This window comes from Heloderma suspectum, chromosome 1, assembly GCF_057233095.1.
Source record: "Heloderma suspectum isolate Gila_16-S chromosome 1, 16-S_ref, whole genome shotgun sequence".
NCBI classification, from domain to species: Eukaryota; Metazoa; Chordata; class Lepidosauria; order Squamata; family Helodermatidae; genus Heloderma; species Heloderma suspectum.
Window position 1 is genome coordinate 257,359,388 of NC_139458.1, and position 17,562 is coordinate 257,376,949.

The 17,562-nt window shown below is 44.2% G+C and overlaps 1 protein-coding gene across 1 annotated transcript in view; it reads left to right on the plus strand.

Annotated features, from left to right (window-relative positions):
• The window catches only part of HAO1 (hydroxyacid oxidase 1), a 53,996-nt gene extending 41,152 nt beyond the window's left edge, over positions 1-12,844 (plus strand). The window contains exons 5-8 of the mRNA XM_084825215.1: positions 5,536-5,627; positions 9,820-9,978; positions 11,364-11,433; positions 12,553-12,844. Coding sequence (XP_084681341.1) covers positions 5,536-5,627; positions 9,820-9,978; positions 11,364-11,433; positions 12,553-12,623 — 392 coding nt within the window. The 3' untranslated portion in view covers positions 12,624-12,844. The remainder of the gene's footprint in view (positions 1-5,535; positions 5,628-9,819; positions 9,979-11,363; positions 11,434-12,552) is intronic.
• Positions 12,845-17,562: the final 4,718 nt, after the last annotated feature.

Below are 17,562 nucleotides of genomic sequence, written 5' to 3' on the forward strand. Positions count from 1 at the left end.
GCAGGTTGGGGAAGACTGCTCTACTAAAATGGATAAGGGAGTGTCTCCACACTGTATATGCTGGTCTGGGAATTCCTGAATCATTAATGCCCCCATCTTCTTCCAATTCCTAGTCTAATCAAAGCAACATTTGATCACCTATGTCTCAGAGCCCTGAGACTTTGAGTGATCTCTACAAGAAGTACTTCAAACGTGACTGAAAGCCCAGACCCACCTCCTTTGTTAAGCAGGAAAATATTATAGTCATTCTTTTGTTCGCCTGAAAATCAATATTCTAGAACCAGACTACTCTACTGATTATAACATGTTAAGGCTGCAATTGTATACCCACATACCTGGGAACTCAATGGGACCTCCTTCTGAGTAGACATGTATGGGGTTGCCCTGTAACTGTTTTAGAGTCCCTGGATTGAGTGAGTCTTCCAGAATTTTCCCATATGTCCTCCATGGTTTGCTAGCAGATGGTCTGGCTGATTCAGCTTCCAGAGTTCCCACTTGGATGTCTGTTTTTGCACCTCTACACCCCTGAATACTAGGTGATTCCAGAAGAGGTCTTGCTGGAATAAACATAGCCTGACTGAGTGCTTCTTCACACGTAGGGATGTTGGAGAATTCTAAACATTCTTTAGAATCTGGCCCCCCAGACTCCGTGGTGGAACAGAGCAACCCCCCCTGCCACCCTGCAGAATCCCCCTGGGATGGAGCCTACCTGGAGGCGGTGGTGGCTCTGGCGGCGGCAGCGGCTCCAGGTCGTCTTCCGGCCGCTGCCGGGCTGCAGCCGCAAATGGCGGCTGCTACGCCATTTGTGTCCCTGCCTTTTGCCGTGATAGGCTACTTAGATACTTACGTAGCCTATCACGGCTTAGCAGGGATGCAAATGGCATAGCAGCCACCATTTGCATCCCTACGGAAGCCTACGTATCTATTTACATAACCTATCACAGCAAAAGGCAGGGACGCAAATGGCATAGCAGCCGCCAGTTGCGTCCCTGCCTTTTGCTGTGATAGGCTATGTAAATATATACGTAGCCTATCACGGCCTCTGCAGGGATGCAAATGGCGGCCACTATGGCGGCCGCCATTTGTGGGTGGTGCAGCCCAGCAGTGGACAGAAGTCCGGCTGCTGGCAGCCCTGGCCGGCAGCTCTGCAGAGTCGCCACAGAGCGGAGCCGACTGGGGAGGATTCCAGGGGGAGGGACGGAGCAACTCCCCCCCACCGCAGATGCCCTGGATAGGAAAGGTAAGTACATTTCGTACATCCCTATTCACACGGAGCTTTTATCCTGCTATTGAAATTAGTTACTCACAGAAGTTTGCGGGTCCTTTAGGTGACGTTGTTAATCTCCAAGGTGTCTCCTGCACGAAATCTCCTTTATTCCATTTTTTAAAAGATCAGAGATAATGAGCTATCAAGTTACCCAGCTTGAGTTCCCTTGTGAAAAGAGGAAAACATGGAATAAGAGGAGTTAGACCACAGAGCTATCTAGCGACTGTATAAGGAAACATAAGACTCAGATAAGGGGGAAGGGTGAAAAGAAGCGTGTGTAAAAGCAGGCTGTCGTGATCCTGCATTTAAAATGGAAACAGAAAGCCTTGTTTCAAATGTGGGATTTTAGGCTGGGCCAGAGATGCTCTGAGTTGGGAATCTTGGCTTGAGTGTCCTTTTTCTACCCCCCCACTTCCAGTGGACTCCACCCAGTAAAGCCTTACCACGGCCAAGGAAAATCCTTACTTGCTGCCGTGCTTTTTGGATTTATGTGAAGGAGTCCCCTTCTGGTGTTTTGGATGAAGCATAAAGATGGAACAGCATAAGTCTCTCTCCTGCCGGCCTTTCATTGTCACTTCTTCAACCACCTCAGTTTCTTCACCAAATGCTAGGGAGGTCAGAGAATTCCACAACGGATCTCGGTGAGGCCGAATGTCAGTGCATTCGGCCCTCCGAAATCCGTTGCGGAACAAAGCCCCTGCCCCCCCACCCCACAAAAGGCACACGAAATGGAGCACTTACCTGCTCCTGTCTGCGCTGCTTTGTGAATGGCAGCTGTCCGGTGGCCGCCATTCGCTTCCTCTTCATAGGCTACGTAAGTATTTATGTAGCCTATCATGGCTAACGCAGGGACGCCATTTGCGTCCCTGCGGAGGCCATGATAGGCTACGTACGTATTTACGTAGCCTATCACGGCAGGGGGGAAAAAAGCCCAGCGTATGCAAATGGCGGCAGCTACTGCCATTTGCATACCCTGGGTTTTTTTCCCCCTACCGTGATAGGCTACGTAAATATTTACGTAGCCTATCACAGCTAAATACAAGGACGCAAATGGTGGTGGCTATGACAGCCGCCATTTGCGTCCCTGCAGGGCTGCCCAGCGGCCGGATGTCCGGCTGTCGGCGGCCGGGCAGGATTCCAGGGGGGAGGACCGGATCACCTCCACCCCCATCGAGGATTCTGGGGGGAGGGACAGAGCACCTCCCCCCTCCCAGCGGAAACAGAACGGAATGGAAGGTAAGTGTTCCGTCCATCCCTACCAAATGCCGAAGCTTCACTTTGCAGACTCTCTGGCTTGCTGCTGGGTCACTTCTCACTCCCCTGCCTGTCTCTGGGACAGCCTTCGCTGTTAACTATTAAACTGCCATTTGTTTGACTTCCTTAATAAAGCCCCTTTCCCAGAAAAGCTGTGATTGTGTCTATGTTGCTCTCTCCCATCTGCCTTACAAGGGCCCTCTGCTATCTGGATTCTGTCCCACAGTTACACACACTGTTCTCCTGTCTGTTTGGGGGAATGGGCTAGCTTCTGAGCCAGTTCTACTGAGCAGACAGCAGCTTTTCCCCTGGCAGAATAGATCTAGGGCCACAGCGGGAAGAGATCCCCTAGCACATGACCTAGATTGTGCCCAGTTATTTGTGCCTCAGAAGTAGGGATGTACAGATATTGTTAAATCTGTTCTGTCTTAGGGTTGCAGCTTGTCAGGTGTCTTTTGTTCCATCATCTGCCCATTGATGGAATCAGATTTTTTTACCAGAATTTTGTTCTACTTGTGCTAATGCACACATGTGCATCAGTTAATGTGAATTAGCACTAATGCGCATTAGCGCAAATCCCCTCTAAAAGTGAAAAAGCAGTCCACAAATCCATGGAATCTCTGTGACTCTGAGAAAGCCAGTCTGCTGAGGAACCTGCAGGTCAGATTCATGAAATCTGAACTCATTTCTGTTGTGGATTGATCTGACATTTCTATTCAGAAGCGCTTTGTGGCCCTGAACACAGAGAGTAGTTTGCACATATGGATAGAGACATTCCTAAGGGGCTTGCAGTGTAATGAAATCAAATGGTTTGGTGGATAAAAGAGGCCAAATGGAATAAAAATGGCATTGTAAACATAAAACATTCTTTAAAAAAAAAATCCTGAACACCCAGGCTACACCATAAACAACCAGCCCAAAACAACATCAAAAGGACAGTGCTTTTTGCAGGCAGCCACCTGCGAAATGCCAATCTGTTAAAGAGGTGGTAAAGGCTGGAGAGGGAGCAAAATATTGATATAAATGGCAGTAAATGGCCTCCTTGGCTTTGAAGATACGAACTGAGTAGCGTATGAACATTTACCAGCCTCACTGTCCCTCTCAGTGTTGGATAGTGTAAAAAACAGTCAAGCTTATATAGGTCTATTCAGTAAGTTTCAGTGCCCCTCGGAAGAGGAACGTTTGGCATATGTATGTTGAAAGAAGTGTTCAGCCTTTATAGGCAGAAGCATTGGGCAGCAGTTAGGGCTCTCTCTTGACCCCCTAACAGATTTTCTGTGGTAAGAAAAAGGCAGAAGCTGTGGGAAACCATGGCAGGGGTACAAGTTGAAGATGTCATCACCTGGACCCCCTGTAAAATTCTGTGAATGAGGCAGGGTGATGGCATTATAAAAAGCCTCATCTGGAACCACTCCAGGTGTGTGCAGTGATGTAGCAGAGCTGGGGCTTTCAGGGATGCAGCACCTGCACTTTTCTTAGTAGCTGGTCCCCCCTGCCCCCCTAACCTCCCTGCTCAGGCTTCTCTGTTCCCTCTGACCTTAGCTGCAGTCCTCACAGTAGCTTGGGGAAAATAGATTTCCCAGCAACAACATAGTCTTCCTTGTTGTACAATTTTGTGAACTGCCCAGAGAGCTTTGGCTATTGGGCGGTATAGAAATGAAATAAAAAATAATAAAAAATGAATAAATAGTAATGCAGAGTATTCTGGGATGGCTTGGTCTTGAATGTGCAGTTAAGACCCATTGTCCTTGCAAAAGTCCTGCTCCTAGCAAATGAAAACTGCTAGAACTGGTTTGTTGATATGAATCAATGCAGCTGCCTGCAACTTTGCACTCTCCTTTGGGGAGTGGTGATGGGGGCTGTCACGATGAGCACCTGTCCTTCAGAATTGACCACTACACCGCTGGGTGTGTGCATTATTAAACACACACACACACACACACACACACACACACACAGATAGAGCGTATTCAGACAATAACAATACACACGCATGCCAAAGATGTTCTCTGCTGTCCCTTTCTAAAAATGAACAAACTTGAATAACATTGTCTTCAGTAATTTAATGCTTTAAGGCAGCCTTCCCCAACCTGCTGCCCTCCAGACATTTTGGGCTACAATTCCCAGAATTCCTGACCAGTGGCCATGGTGGCTGATGGGAGTTGAAGTTCAAAACAACTGGAAGGCACCAAGTTGGGGAAGACTGCTTTAATGCACTGAAAGGGACACTCCCATTTATAGCATGATATTGCTTTTTCTAAAGGGTGCTGGATTGGTTTTTGAGAATGGGGTGGCTGTGTGTGCGTGTGTGTGTGTGCGTGCGTGTGTGTGTCTGAGGCTATAGTACTGAAATGAAATATAAGATTAACTTAATACTTAAGGTTTGGTCCAGACCCCTATAATAAATATATATGAAATTTCGTTCTCTTTTAAGCAGATGTAAGAACTGACATTGGCTTGTGACTAAATTTCAGAGCAGGTGTGATGAAAAATGGGTATGTTTGAACTCGCTTGATGCACTGTATGTACAGGCCCACACATTCTCTTTGGGACTGCATATGATATGTGGAATTGCGCAGCCTCTTTCATTCTCTGCTCGCCGTAATTAATCAAAAGCCATTCAAACATCATGAAGTGATTATATTAAGTGTGTGGATGATTATAGTAACCATTAATTTCTGCCTGCAATAAATCTCTCAGCAAAAGGGCTGGTTTTGATGGAGATGTGAACCATGGGATTGATGCTTGGTTATCAGTTCTTCAGAAGAGGGTACCGAGGGTCTTTTTATAGCAATAAATTATGTCCTTGACTTGGGAGACAATCAAACTGTTAACTTAAGCTTGGTTCTAGGTGTCAGCATTTAACATAGTTGCTGAATTGCATTCCTTAGGCAACCTCCTTCTGAAATGCTGGTCTCGGTTCTGTGTGTCAGTTGAAGAGTTTTACAGATGTTGCAGTTTCCACTATGACAGCTGCAACTTGTAAAGGCCCAATGCTTGTTTTTCTCCTCCAGCTGATGATGCTAGAGAAGCCATGAAGCATGGTGTAAATGGGATCCTGGTGTCTAATCATGGTGCACGCCAGTTGGATGGGGTTCCAGCCACTGTAAGTATTGGGGGAATGATTTAGATGTGGTCTTGGAGACCAACAAATTATTTAAATACAGCTACAGCAATTAAAGCTTTTTTTTATTCTTCTAAGATTTCACGGGTGCTTCAGTGCTCACATTATAGGGATGTGTAAGTAGCCTATGGTTTTTGGAAAACCAATTGAAAGCAGAAACATTTGATCTTAGGGTATTTTACTTGTAGCTGCAGACATTTCTTTTTTATATACATAAAAGGATTGCTTCCTGATTTGTTGTTGTTGTTGTTCAGTCGTTCAGTCGTGTCCGACTCTTCGTGACCCCATGGACCACAGCACGCCAGGCCTTCCTGTCCTGTGCTCTCTCCCGGAGCATGCTCAAGTCCATATTCATTGCATCGGTGATGCTATCTAGCCATCTCATCCTCTGCCGTCCCCTTCTCCTTTTGCCTTCAGTCTTTCCCAGCATCAGGGTCTTTTCCAGAGAGTTTTCTCTTCGCATTAGGCTACTAGCTAATAAAGGGAAATGCTACTAGAATTTGGATATTTTTTTCTAGCAGGGTTAGTCTGAATTATCTTTTTTTAATGATACACTAATCAAGTCTGTCTTACTATATGACAGCCGCAAGGGATAAAGCAGGCACCATGGAAGTCCCAGTGTGGCTGGATTTGGTTCAAGATGGCTAAAGATAGCAGGGCTATTTCAAGTAGGTTGTGTAGAAAAGATGCAAATGTAAAAGATAAACACACTAAACCTGTCCACAATCTCTAACCTGCTTCCAGATGATTCTTTAATATTTATACTGCTTTGTTTTAGAAAAATTGAGATCTGATTATTTTAGTTCCTATAAAATGCTTTCAAGCACAGTCCTTTAAAAAATGGAATTACAAAGGCAATTTAAAAACTATAATATATATGATTAAAATGGACACCCAATAGATGGTTCTTTTTAAAACACACACACACACACACCACCTCCACCTGCTGGCTTGAGCATATTTGTATGTCTTAATTTATCCTGTAATCCATAACTATTTCTAATGTAATCCACAAGAGGAAACAGCGCAATGGACAATGGTCTTTCTGTTGCCCATGTGTCTGTTGTGCCTAAAGAGGAGCTTTTGTATCCTGCTTGACGGGGAGAGGTGGAAGCTCCTCATGCAAGGGAAGTTTCTGCATTGCCCTGCTGAGAGGCTGGATGGGGAAGGAAAATTTAGTCTCTTTCTGAATATCTTAGGCAAGGATGGAGAGAGATACACTACATGTCTGGAGTGTCAAATTGATAGATTGTATACAACTATGTAGGCCTGCGTGAGGGTAGAGATCAGTCTTATTTCTGATCCATGTAAATTTTGCATGTGTTCTTCCACAAGTCCGCTCCATCCTGTTTCTGCATTAATCTACATTTTTAAACATTTCCACAAAAAATCGTATTGAAATACGTATTTCTGAATGGTTCCCCCCTGCCCCGAAATGACACACTTCTAAACTTATTTTCTCTCATAATACATGCTGGAAATCCCAGTTGTCCTGAGATTTCCCAACCCCCAAGGATTGTGAGGGCCATGACCTTGGTGAGGCTACTGAATAGTGTAACTTTCTCCTCCCTGGAGGAGGAGGACATTTCTCCTCTTCCTCACAGGTGTTGCTGCAGGTCAGTGGTCCCTTTCTGGCTCCTTTGTAGGGAAAATCTTGACATGAGAAGCAAGTGCAGATATGCCTGAGACTGAGGTTATGAAATAGAAAATATTTTTATGGCTTTATAAAAGCCATAAAGTAAAACACTGTAGACAGTTTGAGGTTTGCCAATCATGCAGCACAATCTTCAGCATGTTTACTTGGATAGTCAGTCCCACTATGTTCAAGGGGACTTACTCCTGAGTAAAGGTGCACAGGGTTGTAGCCTTAGGTTCCTCAAGCCCAGTATGTTTGTTACTTAAACCATGAGGCCTTTGGATACTATCCCTCTACATTTTCAGGTAAAATTATTGAAACCTGCTCTGAACCAAAAGGATACAATAGGCCATAAATACAATTTTTCAAGAATAAGGCATCGCCATAAATGTCAAGCCTCATAACTTCTCCATGTGGCTAGAGATGTACAAATCAGCAAAACCCAACGCTGTTTAGAGTCTCCAAATTCTACCTGGAAGCCCATTCTGATTCATATCAGATTGCAAAATTCATTTTTTCCCCTTTTGCACGAAAATTCACGCATGTTTTTGTGTGTTTTCATGCCTCTTTCCCCAAAGGTACCCCTCATTTCTGCACTCCTTTGAAATGTCCCCATTCTTCTGCCATTGATTAAAGTGTTTTTGTGCACATTTTTCAAAGGTGTGCATTTTTTCATGTGCCTTTTTCAAGCGCATTATTTTTTGGTTCTGCGAATCACATCACAGGCTGAGAAGTGTATGGACTTTGAGTGCAGATTGCATTTGTGTCTGTATTCACTTCCAGGAGGTTTTAAATGGGTAAATTCTGGTCATAAGCTAATTGAAATGAATTTCTCATACATCCCTACATATGGCAAGCTGTTAAATGACTCTTCCTTATAGTGAGTCCATCTTAGCCCAGAATTGTCTGCCCTGGCTAACAGCAGCTCTCCAGAGCTTCAGGGCAGGGGTCTTTCTCATCAACTGCTAACTGAGGTTGCCCTTTAAAAGATAGATTTTAAACCTGGGACCTTAGGCATGTGCTCTATCAGTGAGCTAAGGCCTTTCCCCAAGTTTTATAATAAAAGTAGCTATTTGGATTCTGAGTGAAACCCTTCAGTTCTTGAAACCTGGCTAAATGGCTTAGCTTATTTTGGTTTTGAGAACAAATTGAGTCCAAACTGGTGACTGTTTCCTAGTGTCTAGTTACAGATTGATGAAATGTGTGCCTTAATTATGGCTTGTTGTTATACTCAAGTAACGGCACTTGGCACAATAGGCCTGGATGGGAAAGTGAGCTTACATATGCGGAAGTGGAACCAAAGTATTTCTGGCAGCCAAGCAAAACCCAAAGAGGAAAAATAATCCCTTTTATTGTGTGCCAGATGACTAGCAAACCTCAGTCGGAATATACAAGTGACTTGAATTTGCACGTTTTGATTTTACCTTCAAAGAAATGAGTCATGCCCCTGCTTGTCTCTTACAACATCACTTTCTGTGTATAGAACGTCACTTTGTGTACACGCATGTTCCTAAGTTTGCTGTCTTACGCATCAACACATTCGGCTTTGGAAAAATTGTGGCCATCCGATTTAAGACTTGTAACTCATCTGTCATTGTTTTGTGTCATGACCAATTATGATCTTGAGCAAGTAGCTGAATTGTTTGGCATTGTTAGATTTTAGTGTGCAAAAAAAGGTGATTTCATTGGCCTACTGGAATGATTCAACAATGCCCTTTCTCCTAGAAGTGATTATTTTGCCTTGTCCAAGAAATGTAGAAATGTCTAATCTGAGGAGTTTAGAATCAGAGGTGTTTTCCATTTGTACAGTTGATACATGGCATAGCTTTGTATGCATAATCTTTGAGCTATAGCGTAGTTCAGCCTTTCTCAACCTGATGCCCTCCATATGATTCAGACTACAACTCCCATCATCTCTTACCATTGGCCATGCTGGCTGAGGCTGATGGGACTTGTCATTGGAAACATCTGGAGGGTACCCTATGCAATATTCTTTCTCAAGAACTGCAAGTCTCAGTCCTTAGTCGATGCTAGCATGTACAGGGGGGAAGAGCCAACAGGGTGCGGCAACTGACTGGTAGCAACAGGGCGGGAGGAGCACTGTAATAATCAGAGATGTTGAGAATTAAGGGACCACAGTGGGAGTCAGTGCTGCTGTCACATGCTGTCAGAATGCAGCTAGGGAAATCGGTGATCACCCAGAGTTTGTCCAGTTGTTAGGAACTGGAGCTTTAAGATGTGTAGCTTTTGAATTAACTTTAAACTTAAATCAGCGTTCCTCAATCTGGTGCCCTCCAGATGTTTTGGACCAACTTCCATCAGCCCCAGCAAGCATGGCCAATGGTTAGGAATGGTGGGAGTTGTCATCCAAAACATCTGGAAGACACCAGAGTATTGGTGAAGGCTGGCTTAAATGCTCGCATACAGCATGTGAAAAAAAAATGACACTTATACTCCCAGCTTGTTCAATCATTCAACTTTGGGCCTAGTGTTTAGAAAATGTTTTCAAGGTATTCTCTCCCCCACCCCCATTTACAGATTGAGGTCCTGCCTGAAATAATAGAAGCTGTAGAAGGAAAGGTGGAGGTGTTCCTAGATGGTGGAATAAGAAAAGGCACAGATGTCCTCAAAGCCCTTGCCCTCGGAGCCAGAGCAGTGTTTGTAGGAAGACCTGTAATCTGGGGACTTGCTTATCAGGTAACTGAATACGTACTGCAGTGGTTACTGGAAGAAGAGCAGATCTGTGCATTCATTTTTCAGCCAGGGGCCTTTCTTGAAGCTACAGTGACAGATCTGTTGTTGCATACTATGCATATTGATTCAATTTTATCATATTATACTAAGGCTGAGTGGAAACAGAGGCCATCACCATTTTGTGAAACAAAAGTCACTATTTTATTAAACGGTTTGCCCTTTGCAATCCCCCCCCCCATTTTGGTGGTCTTCACAGTGCTACTGGAGAAAAGCAAAGACGTTCACAACCTTTTAAAGTAGCAATTGTCACTGTCCTTTCAACTGAAACCTTGAGCAAGTGTAGGTACAATAGCAAAATCTCGACAGAGCCCCAAACGTATAAAAAATACTCTCCCCCCCAATATTTTCCTTATGTGCTCATGCGGTATGGTGGGGGCAGTGAGCATTCTACACTAGCGTTCAGTCAAAGCTGCATCCAACTTCTGACTCATGTTTGACTTCCTGTTTGAGACATAAATTGAAGAAGTGTGAGAAATGACCTCGTTCATCACTCTAGAATCATCCCTATTATCTATTTTATTGATTGGATTTTTGAGACATGTATATCATATAGGTTACATCTATATGGCTTAAATCCAACATCATGCGAGCAGACTTCCCTTGCTCCCTTCCTCCCTGCAGCCCCCCCTCACATCTCCCAAATGTGTAGAGGGTGCCTCAGCCTTCCAGAGCAGATCAAGGGGGCTCACGGGGGACTGCAGGGTGGGCAGGGGAAAACAGTTTTGCCAGACTTCTGTTCTTGGGTTACAATTCTAGGTTGTTTCTCCATCAACACCCCAGAGTACCAGGTTCATAAATCATGGACAACAACCCAGGGATAGGGCATCCCTGGGTTGCTTAGCAAAGCAGTGGTTGGGAGCCAGTATGCTTGCTCACTTTCATGTGCTCTTGGACAATCCATGGGCAACAGACTGTGGGTTGTTCATTGTGTGTGAACCAGGTCAATATGTCTTACAGTATTCATATGCTTTTGTATAGGTATGGTGCCATTCTAGCCATCTTAATCTGTATGCATCAAAATAATGTAGGGTAACTGATGCTTCGTATATGCCTGGGAGAAGTAATTATACCTTGAACAACAAGGTCCATTAACTTACTTCTGGGCAACCTGACACATTCTCCAGTGACCCAAGGGGGAACCCCCTGTGGAATTGAACATTGAACCTAGGAAGGATCAGTTCCGGCTGCTCCTTCAAAACCAGCAATAGTTGCAGCTGAAGTTGTCAGTAAGCTGTATTTGAACATCCATTACCATATTGGCGGTGTTGCTTGGCTTAAAATTGGAACCACACAATCTATGTTTATGTAAAACGTTTTAACTTAATTAGGGTGAAGAAGGTGTGAAGGAAGTCCTTCAGATATTGAAAGAAGAGTTCCAGTTAGCAATGGCACTCTCTGGTAAGTTACAGAATATACTGGGATTGTTATTTATTCTTTTGTATGCCATTTCGGATAAGCAGAGACAGTCCATAACATAGAAATAAGAGTCTTACACTGTGGAATGTTACATAAACTGCCACACTATTTAGTGATTTGTGTCTCATGCAAAATTCTTTCTCATCATCTGATCCTTTTGACTGGAAATGTCAGAGATTGAACCCAGGACCTTTTGCAAGGAAAGCCTACACTTTGCTACTGACTGATGGTCCTCCCCCTTTATAACTCCCTTTCCATTCAGTGGAGGCTGGTGGCTTCAATTTCAGTGGGGCTGTGAATCCATTCTGAGTTTTATCAGAACCAGTCAGAACTCTAAAGGAGCTCTCCAAGGTGCTGAACCATATCCCCCAAATAGGATCAGAACCTTGGATAGCTGCTTTAGAGTTCTGATTGGTTCTGACTAAAACCCAGAATGGATTAACGGCCCCACCAGAATTGGAGCCACCAGCCTTCACTGTTTCCATTATAACAGGTCTTCAAGGCATTTACAATAAGGTTATTTTAAAAAAAATCTTCAGTAAAATCACAGAACATCACAAATGAAGGGTCAAAGTAGACATGATGTGAAACATGTCTTTGTATTTAACGTGCAAGTTTTCTAAAAATACAAGTAGCATCAGCTGGGGGAGGGGGCTGATAATTATTGGGATCAGAGCAGGTATGAAGGGAAATTTAACCCCATCCTCTGCTGCTGTGGTCCTGAGGAAAATTCCTCCTCAGAAGGTGATATTTGTTTGCAGCGGGGGGAGGGAGGGTGGAATCCCTCACTGATGCTTATGTCATTGGAGAAAAAGCACAAAAAGTATTATTTTTAATTGCCACTTGAAAGATAAATAAGCGACGCCAACTTAACCTCTTTGAGAAGGACATTCCATAGACTGGGTACCACCTCTGAGAAGGCCCTGTTGTTGTTATATCCACGTAACCTCTGAAGGTGGGGACACTTGCAGCAGAGTCTGTGTGTCTAATGCTGACCTGAATAAACAGAGACAACAGTCCTTCAGATAAAATTATTGGAGTGCCCATTTGGGACAGATGATCATTTTGAACTATGTTGCTTTTATTTTTTGTCATTTTCAGGCTGTCAAAACGTGGAAGCAATAGACAGAACATTGGTACAGAGGGACCAACGGACTGCCTCCAAGATCTAGCTGTGTCGCTGCCTGCACTAAAACTGTCAAACTGGTTGCCATTTATTTATCTTTTCCTGTGAAGAAACAGGAATTGCTGATTGAATTTAACCTTCCAATGCAGGTTTCAGTTGGATCAAAATGAAATGTCCTTCTTGCCTAAGCTTCAGAACGCAAGATTCTTTTGCAAAAGTATCAGATACGTCAAGGTATCATTTTAATGCCTAGAGTAGACATTATTGAAAAAAATTAGAAATACCGTGACAGGTGAATTCATGACCATTTTTAGTTAGTGCTTAGCAGTGGCGTAGCTGAGCCAGGGCTCACAGGAATGCCGTGGAGGTACTTTTCGATTTGCAGGGATTTGCCACCCCCTTCAGAATTTTCTCTTCCTTCTGAGCTTAGTTGTAATGCTCACAGTAGCTGGTGGGAAATGAATTTTCTTAGCAACAATGCAGTCAGGGCCAGAAATATTGGAACAAGGATAACTGTTTTGGCAGTTGGCCTCTGTACACCACCACATTGAAGTTGAAAGGAAACACACCCAGATGGGAGCGAAATCAGGACAGGATGGGGGTGCGTGTGTGCCACTGGCTGTCCTTCCTGAATGGTTAGTGCCCCCCTTTTGTCAAACCCCTTGAACTACAGCTGAAAGTCCTGACTTCGCTCCCATCTGGGTGTGTTTCCTTTCAACTTCAATGTGGTGGTGTATGGAGGCCAACTGCCAAAACAGTTATCCTTGTTCCAATATTTCTGGCCCTGTCTGTATATTCCCTGTTATAACGTAAAGTATTTTGGGGTGGCTTGGTCTCGAATACTCAATTAAGACCCATTAGCTTTTCAAAAGATCCGTTCCTGGAGGAGATGAGAACTGCTAGAAGTGATTTGTTGCTACGTATCAACACAGCGGCCTGCATTCTCAGCCTCTCCTTGGGGGCGTGGCTATGAGGACTGTCCTGATTAGCGCCTGCGCTTCAAAACTTACCGCTCCACCACTTGGCTGTTCTAAATAAGGTGTGAGCGCTAAGGGAAAATGCTTCCCAAGTAAGAGCCCGTATTGCTCCTTGAGAGGGCATTATATGTCATTAATTACCAAAGTTGCATGTTTTCTGATGGAATGAGGTTGACTGAACTGTGAGTGTGCAAATATTAGCAATGCTGCTCTGAAGCTGTTGGCTCAGCGGAGTAGCTGAGCTGCTGAAACAGCAGTGAAGCAGATGTGTGGGTGGCAAGATGTTAAATGAACTGCTGAAGTCTGAAGTCAAAAGGATGCCTCTTCGTGATTGCTTTAAATATTCAATCATACCTGAACTCTGGTTTCTGAATTTAGCAGCCTGGCCTCATCTCCCCTTGGCAACTGTAGTGCGGGAAAGCAAAATAGGTTTATAGCGGTTGGGAAGCTGAGGCTGTAGAGAAATGGAGGTGTGCAAAATGCCTCTTTAAGGGTGCAATCCTATGCATGTTTAGACAGAGAAAAGACCTACAACTCCCAGCATTCCCCAGCCAGCGGCTTTTCTCTGTCTAAACATGCATAGGATTGCGCCCTAAATGTGTGTGCACAGAGCTACACTGAAACACAGTTATAACAACTGATGGAGTCATCATTGCACTTTGAATTCTGAACAGCCTCTGTTCTTGCCTGCTTTCTGAGACAGGCCGCAGACTCCTCCAAACCCTTACCTGTTTTAGACCAGGCCCTTACATTTAAACAACAACAGTGATCATACAACAAAAACAATAAATAAAAATAAACCTTGAAGATTCATTTGTTCCAGTCTGCATTTGGTGCTTAAAAATAATTAGCTGTGGCTACTGGTGTGTGTGTGTGTGTGTGTGTGTGTGTTTAATTGTAATTGCATGTCCATATTTTTGTAGTGTAAGGGCAGTGCACCCTGAAAAGTAGATTAAAAATAACAACAGCAATAGCCAATACGTAAGATGCACAGAAACTGGAGGGACAGGAAGAATGTGGAGCATCTTTAACTCCTTAAACATTTTGGCAATTGTGAACCTATTTACATGATTACTGTCTGTAGGTGAGAAGACATAAAACACCAACAGCAGCACAACCATCACTGCTTTGCATAGTAACAAGAAAAGAGAAAAATTCTACAGGATGTCTTAATATCTTTAGTGCTATGTCCATGGAAGCTTTAGAGAGTGGAAGCTTTTGGACTGGGGAAACGTAACCATTGTGATTACCCATATTTCCTTTTTCTGTCATCGATTACAGACATTGTCCAGAATTAAGTCTTCAGAAATCATTGCCATTCCTCTATGAGGCTCCAGTCACGGCCATTCCTCTACAAGGCTTCTAAGCAGTGTCGTGCTTTTGTTGTTATTAATATTACTATTTATATACCACTTTTATTTTGCTAGGAAGGCATCAAGGCAGTGTAACAACACTTTAAAACAATAAAACCGTAAAACACAAGCTATTAAAATCATTATATAATTTAAAAGGCCAAATTATTAGAAAATGAGTAATGTCAGTCAGATACCGGCCAGGTTCCCATGGGCTTAGATTCAGATCTAGAACTATATGAGTGGTCCTATATAAGTTTGAAATTTGATGGCAGACAAAACAAAATGAGGATCCCTAAAAAGTGAAAGAGAAGGTAGGAAAGAAGAAGAGAATGGATTAGGGATGTGCGTTTAGTCTTAGCTAATAGAATAATAACATTTCTTATTCTTTTGTTTCATTACCTTAAACTTAGAATAGAAAGTGAATTAAATTTGGTTTTAGTCTCAGTATTACTTCTCAACGGCATGCCACAAATAAGTTGCATAGCAAGGTAGCCATTTAAGGCAGAGGGGAAGAGATGAGGAGAGCAAGAATCATGATGACTAGCATCCATGCACATGCAGGCCGCTTGGGACTGGAAACACATGCGCAGAGAAATCCTTCCATAGGGCTTTGCTTGCCACAACCTGGCTACACCAAACTGTGGTCACCATGAAAGCTGTTACTGCAGGGATGATGGCTTTCAGCTTCTCTTTGCCAAGGACCTGGCAGACTTTCTCTTTCTGTTGTTTGCTTCCCAAATTATACCCCATTCAAGCCCATTGTAAAGATTTGTAAAGGTACCTTTTGTATCTTCTTCAGTTTGACCGAGATGGTGTTTTGTTTTTGGTTTTCATTTTAATCTTCTCCCTGTTTCATTTGTTTGTCATGTATATATTCTCCTATGCTTTGTTCTTAGTAATCCTTTCACTATCTTATTAGCTGGTATTCCTGAAAGTTAACCTTCCAGTGCTGGGGTTCCCTGGGCTGCCCTCTGACCTGGGGGTGAAGTCCAGGCTGAGCATTGCTACTCCTTCCAATATACTCTTTCTCTGCCCCCCCTGCCAGGCACCTTCTTTCTTTTCACTTACATTCTATGGCTCCTTTGCCCATCAGCTGCCTCCTAGCATCTCTCTCTCCTACTCTGCCACCCCAGGGCACATCCTTGAAATTTGAAGCCCTGCTGTATCTGGGGGGGTCATGAAGTGCCTGCTGTTCTTCCACCCTCCAGTCTCCTGTTTGTGTCTCAAACTGTGCCCATCAATGGCACATTCTGCAAGCTGTTGTCCTCATATCTGGGGAGCTGCCAATATTACTGTATCCACCATCATGATCTCAACTTATTTTGGTATTGGACCACCCTAGCTGTAAATAGAAGCCCTGTAAGCTTGTTTGCCAACAGTCCCTTTCACCTTGCCGCCGTTTCTCTGCCCAGATGGCCATTGTGACCTCGTGCTGATGCTGCCTGCCTGTTGGGAACTGCTGAATACTGCCCCATTTGGTGAACCATGTAACTGCAGCCTCCTGGGGAAGAACCTTCCAGATCTGGCCTGGCTCTACCCAGACAGGTTGGTCATTGGTTCCTCCTGGGCAGGAAAGAGTATTAAGGACTTTGTTTTCCAACTGAGCCTTCTTTGAGCAATAAGGTCTACCTGAGCTCTAGAGGGTCTTGCATTTCTGGTCTTGCACTTGGTCTCTTGATTTGTTCTCAGGTTTGCCTTCTGGTTTGCCCTCTGATCTTGATTGCTTTCATTCCAGGTTCCCAGTTCCCAGCTCCTGACTCTCTCCTGACCAATGCCCATGACTCAGCCCTGGCACTGCCTGAATATCAGGCTCTTGTCCAACCCAAGGTCAGGAATGACCTTTAAAAGGAGGATTTGGATTCCTCAGCAAACCTCACTGTAGCAGCCATCAATGCTTTTTAGGAGGGCCAATCTACATTGTGCCCACCATCGCAATGAATTTGGTGTCCCGTCGGGTTAAATGCTCTTGCATTAAAATGTGACCATTCACACTCACCCATTTTCCCCGTTGCAGTGCTTCATCGAATGCGCAAGCTCAGTTCACACTCAAGCGCTGTGCTGTTTTCCTGCTGTTTTCCTGTTTTCCACCACTTTAGTGTGGTGGTAGGAGCCACCACACTAAAGACCTTACCTCTGGTGGTTTCCAAGCAGATCTCTAACCCATGTGGGTTCACCAGGAGTGCCTCTTCAGAATACCTCAGTGAACAGGCAGGATGATACGGGAGAAGGCATGTCTTTAAATGTTCTGGCCTCAGGTTGTTCAGGGCTTTATAGACTAGTACTCAAACCTTAAACTTGGCCCAGTAGCAGCTGGGCAGCCAGTGCAGAGCCTTCAGCAGAGGTGTTACATGCTGATATGGAGTGGCGCCTGACAACAGCCAGGCGCCACATTCTGCACTAGCTGTAGCTTCTAGACTAGCCTCAGCAGCCCCCCATGAAGCATGTTGCAGTAATCCAGTCTTGAGGTTACTCATCCCTGCACCACCATGGCCAAGCTAGCCCCTTTTGATCATTGGATCTTCCTTAAGTCTACCAAATGGAGCAAAAGCAGACCTCCCGCTCTCCGCTGGCTCCTCCAGGTAAGGATGATGTAAGCTGGGTTCCTGTAAAAAGAAACACAACACAGGGGACAGACTGCAATTTCTGAATGCAG